Below are 9,582 nucleotides of genomic sequence, written 5' to 3'. Positions count from 1 at the left end.
GGAGGTGATTCTCTGACGCCGCGGCGTGCGTGCGCTTTGACGGATCGGCGGGAGCGCTTTGTGCCAGTCGTCGGCGGACGAACGTCCGGGGAAGGGGCGGGGGAGGGGAGGATGGACCGCGGGTGGGTAGCGTGTGCGCGTGCGCGCGCGGTTTTCACTTCTGTACACGTTTGTGTTTTTTTATTTTTTTATTTTTTCTTCTCCACGTTTTCCGTCCCGCCTCTCCGCCGGACCGTCGACCGCGCGCCGACCAATGGAACGACCGGTGGGCGGTGCCGCGCACGTTCGGCACCGGCCGTCCGGAGTGGGGGTTCCGCCGGGCCGCGAGCGCGGAGAGCCGCGCGCCGCCGTTCAGTTCAACGTTCGACACCGGTTGCGATCGCGGAGCGCGTGAAATTCTTTTTTTTTTTTCCGCCGCCCGACCCGAATCGATCATCCTTCATCATCATCATCTTCGTCGTCGTCGTTCCTTTTGTTTTTCCTCCGCCCGACAAAAACAGTACTGCCATTCGATTCCACATTTCGTCCCCGGACGCGGTAACAATAACCGACGACTGCGTTACGACAACGATTTACATACGTTTTTCGTTTCGATTTTTCCGATTCGTGTGTGTACCTACGGCCTTGTGCGCGCGTGTTCTCGTCTTTCTCGGTCGACACCAGTACACCAGTTTTATAATATTAATATCCGATTGTTTTTATGTTTACCGACGTTTCCGGTGCATAACATTGTATCAACGCAATAAGCAGTGTTTCCGCGCCACTATGACGGTCACGTGCCAAGTCGCCTACTGTTAGGATACCAGTGCACCCGAAATGTAAGTAATCGCATTGTTCGAACAAAATATAACATTGATGTGACGTCGTACACGTAATATTCTTGTTCTAAATTCACGAGTTCAACTCTACAACTCTGTTACGATAATATTTCCGCTTCGCAATGGTTATTGAATTGCGATCAAAAATCCGTCCATAAGAATTGTCCGAACTTCATACGTATAGCTTAGGTGCGTAGTAGCACGTAGTTATATTATGTCTCCGGGGAACATAAATATCGGTAAAATAGTTGTGTACCAGCTGTTCAAGTGTCTGACCTATGCGAAACCATTTTTTAAATGATAAGCACAATAGAATTTTACTTCATAAATTCGATGATCTCAAAGCATTCATTTACGATTCTAAGATTGATTTATTTTAGATGGCGTCCTTAAGTCTAATATTTGTATAAAATTTTTTATCTTAATATTTATGTGATATTTTGAGTTAACCGTCAAAATATATTTACCCTATATATATACCCAAAGGTTATTTTATAAGTAAGCATAAATTCTATTGTTTTTACTTAATTATTAAAAACTGTAAAAAATATTACAACATTTTATATAGTACCTATCAATTTTCATTAAATAAATAATAATTTTTAAGTTCATAAAATGTACTAACTAACTATATTTTATATACACACATATTCAAATAGAAATATTTTAAGGAAAACCTTATTTTGACACACTTTAACAAAACTAGGTATTTAAATTATTTATAGATATTTTTATATGAAAAATAATAAAAAAAAGAAAAGAAACCCACTATTAAGTTGATAATAAAATTAAAGACAAAATGTATCTAATATCTATGTATAATATATAATCTATATTCATAATTTACTAGAATATATGTAAAATGGAAAATAAAATACTCAGTTATTATAATATCTAAAAAATACTGACGAATTGATAATTTTTGAATCAAAATGTGTTTTCTAATTCATACTTGGTAGGCATGTAGCTTTATAATAATAAAAAAAATTTTTTTTAATTTTTTTTTTTATTAGAACTTTTAGTAAAAACTATTACAGTTCAATGATTAAAATATTAAATGTACACATAGAATAACAATAGTGAATGATTAGAAACTAAACAAAATAGATAAAAATGATAAATAATATTGTAATTACTGAAAATAATAAACAAAAAATAGTAATATATTTATTTAATCAAGTGTATTATTATTTGATGCATCAAATTACATGAATTATTTATTTTTCAATATTGTTATATTACCTAGATACTACAAGTTAAGATGTATAAATAGTTAAAAATAATAAAGTACACTAATTAAATTGATATATATATATATGATTATCAAAGAAGTGAATAGTTAGAATAGGTAACTCTATTACGTTTATTTATACTAATTAACTAACGTTTTAAGGTCATTATTATAATACAACAATGAGTGAATAACCTATGCCTAAATTAATTTGTTTTTGTTCCTTTGTGAGTAGTGCCCTTATATACAACCATTATTTGTCGGTATTATGTAGATTCATATAATATACTCTGTTACAGAAAAAAAAATAAACAATCCTGTATAGATGTTTAAGACATATACATATATTAGATACATTAGTTTACTCGTTCAAAAATAATAATATTTATAATCAAAAAATTTCTCATGTTATAAATTCACAAAAAAAAATTAGCATTATATACCTATATGATTATATTTTCAATTTAAAGCTAAAATAAATTAAAAATATACATAATATAAAACCTATATAACACATGAATAATTTTAAATACATTATTTTATATTTTCACATTTTAAAACATATTTTTATGTAAAAAATAATATGAAATGACTGACCTGATTTTAAATAATTAAATAAACTAAAATTTAAAAGTTCATCTTCACAATCATCAACTAATTATTAAAACATCCAAAACCGTAACTCCCAGTGGATTATTTACGTGGAGGGATCCAGTATATTGGCCGTTTAGAGACAAAATAAAAGTTTATAATTCACCAAAATTAATCAATCATATACGTATAATTATAAAATGATTGATACTTTTTTGAACGATTTATTTTTGTACCACGTTTGTAAAGCTGGAAATGCATCCTGTATATAGTAACTCGAATACAGTTTAAACAGTTTTCTTAAAATTTAATTTAATCAATTTACACTTAACAATTATTTGGACAAAAATTTATGAATAATTGTATTGTTTTATCTATGTAAATCTATGTAAAATTTCGGTAACTTGATTCATGTACGATTCAATTTAAGAACATGTTTATTATAATAATATACTAATGTTTTTGTTATTCATTTTTTCTTCATTGTAAATTATAATTTATTAACTGCATAAAGTGTTTGGAAATATATTTGTATCCAAAGTACTTATCAGCAACATAGTCGTAGTGATCCATGAGCTTCAACTTCAATTATTAACATATACGGTTCATGAATACAATATTTTGTGCATATTTTATACATTTTTGAATGACTCTGCAGTCCATCATTAATTACTTGAAAAAAAAATCAATATAGTTTTAGAAAATTAATCATGTTATCAATTTTAACGTCCAAACTTACTAATCGCCAGATGTCAAAACTCACGAGTTTAAACTATTCGATTACAAAGCGTCGATAAACTGATTTTACAAATTATAAGTTATTTTCGTTTTGAACAGTTACCCAAATGCCTTTTATTTTAATCCATGCGCGTAGATTGACGACTATAGTCTCTGGTATACCAGAGTATAAATATTTTTGTACCTTCGGGTTCGCAATAGAGACAATATAGTTTAATTTGAATATTTTTTTTTGACATGCGAATGTTTATATACTTATATGCGTAGTATTTTCATTTCGTTCCATCATTGTTCCATTATCGTGTCTATTACCTAACGTATTATTTATATTATACTTAGCATTTATTCGAGTATTCTTCTTTCATTCATGTAGCTTTCATCTCGTAGGTATATACACTCGTCTTAATAGTAATTATACATGATATTGTTAGTGTGTGTATACATATACATACTCGTAATCGCAGCGGTGGTCTCCCTTAAAATTAAGTCCCGTAGCGCATTTTATGCAATACTGTACCGTACGAAATACATATAAAATACTACAATAAGTCTCTGCTGCCCCCATGTAGTGTCGATGTTTTTTTTTTTTTTTTTTCACGGTATTGTTTCCGCCACGTCATAACAACCGTATTGGTGACATCACCGCGTGTACCTAATACACGCGTAATGTACAGCGAACTTCCTCCTGAGTACATGTGTTCGGGGTGCAGCCAATTACCTCCCGTTTTGCGCGTGTACGCGAACGCGTATTCGTATACGTATAGATTTGCGTGTACGGATATGTCGTAGGCGTGCACAGTGTACACTTATCCCCAGCAACAATAGTGGCTACAGGTGTCTGTCCTTATGTGGAAAGAAGATTAGCCCACTTAGCGTGCACGCTGTACGGTGTTTAGAATAAATTGCGAAAGACCTCCATAAATTTTCGCAATATCTTTGTTCCAATCGGGTTATCATCTTATCCCTTAGGTATATTATTATTATTATTTTTTTTTTTTACTTCGACCCATACGTCGGCCCGTACCGTACGCGATGCTGATACGGGGTTGAACGCGTACCGTAGCGATGATCGCGAACAGTCTTCGATACATCTGTGCACCGGTGCACGATAATAATATGCGATAAACGATTTTCGCTTGTTAACAATAGTTACGCGCGTAGACCGATCCAAACAATCTTATGTTGGTACGGATGGTAAATTTTACACAGACAAATGGGTACGTGTAGAGTAAATCATTGTTGCAAAGGATCTAGGTTTCGGATCGATAACGAAATGTAAATCAAAATATTATCCAAACCCATATGCGCGTGCGCTCTTGCACCGTCGTCATTGTCACCGTAAGGGCGCCTGTTGTTTTCCAATTAAAATACGTAACAGCCAATCGTTTTTTTTTCTTCTCTTTCTCTCTCTACATTATAAACCGTGTGTTTTATCGTCTTTCCCACTGGTCTCCCGTCGAACAATGGACACCTTGAATTCCTGTGAACACGCGCAATGATTAATGTTCTAGCGACGGTTAGGCTGTATAATACACGTACATAAATATTTTATACGATTTGCGTAATTTCGCGTACAAGTTAATTTGCTTTGCAGCAGCTATTATTATTATTAGCACAAGGTAGATGCACACGCGCATAAACGGGACATGACCCTCGGAAGAGAAGTACGTATATACTACGTACACAATAATTGATGGGTTTCATTAATTTTTATATTATGGTAACTGTTTTAATACTTTTATACCGTTTGTTTAATTGATATTAAACTTTTGAAGTCTTGATAATGTACAGTTCTGTACGCTATAAATGTCATAAAAAGACGATTCTTAATTTTCAACGATTGAAATCGTACAACGTTATAATGAAACGTGATTAATTAAAATTGAAAATCGTATTAAAAATTTTTTTCATGGAATTTTGAACATTTAAACCCATATTGTTAATTATTAAAAGTTTATGGTATTGATATTAAATATCGACGATAGTTAAAACAGACTTATTGTACTTGGTATAGCATAATCTTAACTATTACTAGTTATCGACAAAAGTAGTCTATGATTCGCGATTGAGTACCTACGCTCTGATAAAGGTAAATATTTTTGGGAAGCTTTCGTGTAATACGTTTAACGTGTTCTGCGCCATAAAAGCTCACGATAAATTTGTGAAATAAATCGAAATCAAAAATAACTTTTGTAGACTTTTAAAAACGCCCATCCATTCGCCGGGTGTAGACTTTCAACGCGGTTTCGGATGAAACTAGGATAAACATGAAATCCTCAAGCCACCATCGCAATATGTAGTCGCTCCCCACCACACGCTCCTCGTCCCAACAGCGGATTTCTTTTGTACGCGTACCGCGTAAAAGGACTGTATGTTTTCTACACGCGTTTTCCAGTGATTAATTCTCGATGTTAATTTGGAGAACCGCAGGAGATATAAATGTGAAAATCGTAACGACTGTTGTTCCGCCCGCGGTACTACGCTACGGCGGAAAGTAAAAATGCGATTATAATAGACGCGCTGCGCGCACGTTGATATGGAAAATCAAAAAATATGATGTGTCCATAAATCAAAACACTTTCCCTTTGGCCCGCGCGCGCGTACGCGTAATAAATAAACCGTACTCGGTTGCGCGCGCGAGGCATTATCTATATCGTCTACTGTTTGAAGTGTACAAACGCGTATGAAAAATAATAATTACAACGTTTGCGGCGGCCTGCACACGGGTCGTCGTTGCGGGTGATTGTAATTACGTTATATCGGATCTCGTCAAGATCTCCATTGCAACGGAGGAGCGCGCGTAGTGGTCGTTTTAGATTTTAAATCGCGTGTAAATACCAATGTTTATCGTTGTTATTGTTGTTAACTCTGTATTATAGAAATTCGCGCGGAAAGCGAGAAAGGGAATACGGCCTATGATACTACACGATGAATCAATGTCGTTTTTATAACCGTCAAGAGTACACCCGACCCATGTTTTAGAAGTTATCCGAAGAACTTATTTTTATTGGCTTCGAATTGTATTCCATGTATTGATTGTGCCGGCGGCACAAAATCACTAGCGTTAAAAACCGTCCCGACTCAAGGGACAGGCGACGTAGGTCCACGCCTAAGACGGCATTTGACATTTTTAAGCCATGGACAATTTTTAAAAAAAAATATTACGTTTACTAGTACCTACTCGTATCAAATTATGTGTAGTAAAAAATAAGCATCGAAAAACCGTTTAGTTTTATTTAAATTAGTTTACTTATCTACAAACGTATTAATCTAACAGATCGTTAACTTTACATAAACAAACATACTGAACTCGGAATCAAGTGTATTCTAGTATTGTTTGTGTACAAATAATATTCGATGTACTTGATTCACATGTAAGGGCGGTAAAACTTAAGTTTGCCTAGGTGTAAGTAAATGTTTGAGCCGGATCTGATTAAAAATATAGTATTACACCAGTGGCGTGAATTGGGTTCAATTTCTGGTGTTGCAGGGGCATATTCTCAACTAATAATTTCCAACTCTCCAATTCTCCAACTTAAGTAAAATCTTTCCCAATAAACTATATATATTTCTCATATATTCTTTAAATAATAAATACATTTTGAATTATTTTAACGGTAAAACCTTTATTATTATAATATTAATAAAAAAAAAAAAAAAAACAATCAACATTTTTATTTAATATGCTGATTTCCTTGGCTCGTAAAAATATTATAGGTATACAAATTTCAATGATATTCTAGTGGTGCAAAAATATACCTTACACCATCACATTTTAGATTTGGTGCTGCAAAAGTCACATTTGCACCATCCAGTTTACGCCATTGGTATTCACTGTTATTTGTTGCATTTTTTTTATTTTTTTTACATTTTAAAACGCTCGAAATCGTTTGGCGAAAAACTAAATTTCTGGTGTTGTGTCGTTTTCCAGTGTCGCAGCCGTGCGGTCTCTCAAAGCGGCATGGAAATGGCTGCCGGCATGGAAGTGGTCGGCGGTGCCGGGGCTCATCACCACCATCACCATCACGCGCCGCATCACCGGTGGTACGACACGCCGGCCGGTTCGTCTACGTCGTGCAGGGACGAGCCGCTGATGGCCGACAACATGACCGACCACATGAACTCGTTCTTCGCGCATCACCACGCCGGCGCGCTGGACACCCACCCGGCGGCCAGGGACTACCATCATCACCGGGCCGCAGCCGCGGCCACGGCCGCGGCCGCTGTCCCGTACCACCGCGATTCGCTCACCGTCACCGCCCGGTACTATCATCCGCAGATCCACTCGCCGTTCGCACCACCGCCGTCAACCGCGTCGCACGGTAAGTCTTCATATTTTTCCAACCCCTACGGTTAGCGTTGTTAGTAACCCGGTATCGTCAAACGTACATGGCACGCATACGAGTATATATAAAAAAAAAAATTTAGGATTCATTTTAAATACATTGGTAAAGCAAAAGATGTTCGTGACAAACATTGCGGTCAAAGCATCGCCAGCTCGCGTAAGATAAATTGTTTTTAAATTAAATATTACCCTTAAAGTTGGAGGACAAAAAAAATAATTATTATCAGTTTTTTTTCTCGTTATTTTCGCCTCCTTTTCGCTCACATTTTACTATCGTCTTAATAATATTTAAAAAATACATTTTTCCTTTTTCTCGAAGGAAGGCTTGGCTCCAACGTCCTTTAGACATTTTTAATTTAACCTTGTACACGTTCGGTTTTCAATAATTATCATCAACACTGTTCCAACATTAAATATGCAGCATGATGCGAGTGCGTTCGTTTCAAGGATCACCATCGATATGATTCGATAATTTATGTTGTACGAGACACGAGCACATTTCTATTGTGGTTAACATTTAATAGATTTCACCCGATGTTAAGTTATTAAAAATATTTCTTTGCGCGTATACGAGTGCCTATGAATAATCTTTTTGAATTACAATTATAGATATATAACATATGTGTACAGGAACGAATTTACCGAACATAAACGATTCGGTTCGGATTCATAAATATATACCTATTTTATAAATGGACGGATTCGCAATTGCTGCCAGTAAATAAACTTTTATAAACCATATTTATACGGGAGAAAAGACGAAAATTGTGTAGTTGTGAAATTTTTTCTCGTTCCGGCGTCTTGCGCTCGTAATATAAGTACTGTTCGTACATTTGAGAAATCTGCGGTAAATGATGCGACGCAATGTACACTTTATACGTGTAGCTGACAAATTGCTCGAGTCCGTTGCTTATAACTTACCTTCGTTCTCGCCCTATCGTCGACTAAATTTGCTCCACTACGGTCGGGAAAAAATTAATTTTTTTTTTTCGTTTACCAAATCATTCTTCACACACGTTCAATAAAAATCAAAATCAAATCTTTTTGCTTTGAATTGTAATAACAGAATAATACGAAAAGCATTCAGTGTTCTATCTACACTATTACGGGCCCGGAGTGACAGCGCGGTCGATTGCGGACGACTAAAAATCTATTGACATTATCATATTTTCGCAACCAGTTTGCAATATTCATAATCGTTGATTATTATTCACTTACAGATAAAAATCCGATACACTTCAACCGTGCGTAATAATATAAACAATCGTTTTACATTTTTTTTGTTTAAACCGTTTAAGAAATGTCAATACAAACGGTTTCTCAACCGATCTCGAAGCAAAAACATTGGGTTCCATTCATACACGTCCGTATGCATACAAATACATGGTCATGCGTAACAATATCTGTGAACAGATAAATAATACACAGTAACGTACGTATGCAAAGTACGCGTATACTAACCGTCCGTCGAACGTATGTATGTTTACAACGGTAGCAGCATAACGTTCCGCGTGCGTTACACGAGCTGTAAAATTTAACGGCCCCTCTCGCACGTTAATTGTTAATTAATATTAACCGGACATTGAGTAATTTTCGAGTGAAAAAAGTGAAACACGTCGCAGACACACATTACCTCCCCCCCCCCCCCCCCCCCGTACGCGTTGCAGTAACAAAGATTCCACGTATATTTCATGCGTACGCGAACGCTGCACGGTACGCTCGTGTATACCACGGTCATGTTTTTGTTTTCCGCGCGCACACGCGTGGAAAACGCTCAGCTCGCCGCCGCCCGTCAAGGATTTATTTATGGTGGCGCAGTCATGGACGAGATGGCACGCCGTTGATGATGGCGCTGACTG

The 9,582-nt window shown here is 35.9% G+C and overlaps 1 protein-coding gene across 2 annotated transcripts in view; it reads left to right on the top strand.

Moving 5' to 3' along the window:
* The first annotated feature begins 356 nt into the window (after nucleotides 1–356).
* LOC112688106 (GATA-binding factor C-like) overlaps nucleotides 357–9,582 on the top strand; it is a 56,341-nt gene continuing 47,115 nt past the window's right edge. For both annotated transcript variants that reach the window (XM_025561133.1, XM_025561132.1), the window contains exons 1-2: nucleotides 357–818; nucleotides 7,310–7,700. In XM_025561133.1, coding sequence (XP_025416918.1) covers nucleotides 7,340–7,700 — 361 coding nt within the window. In that variant the 5' untranslated portion in view covers nucleotides 357–818; nucleotides 7,310–7,339. The remainder of the gene's footprint in view (nucleotides 819–7,309; nucleotides 7,701–9,582) is intronic.

Source organism: Sipha flava, unplaced genomic scaffold, assembly GCF_003268045.1.
Source record: "Sipha flava isolate LNK unplaced genomic scaffold, YSA_version1 37_pilon_pilon, whole genome shotgun sequence".
Taxonomy (NCBI): Eukaryota; Metazoa; Arthropoda; class Insecta; order Hemiptera; family Aphididae; genus Sipha; species Sipha flava.
Note: the sequence above shows the minus strand (reverse complement) of the source record. Positions and strands in the feature narration are given on the sequence as shown.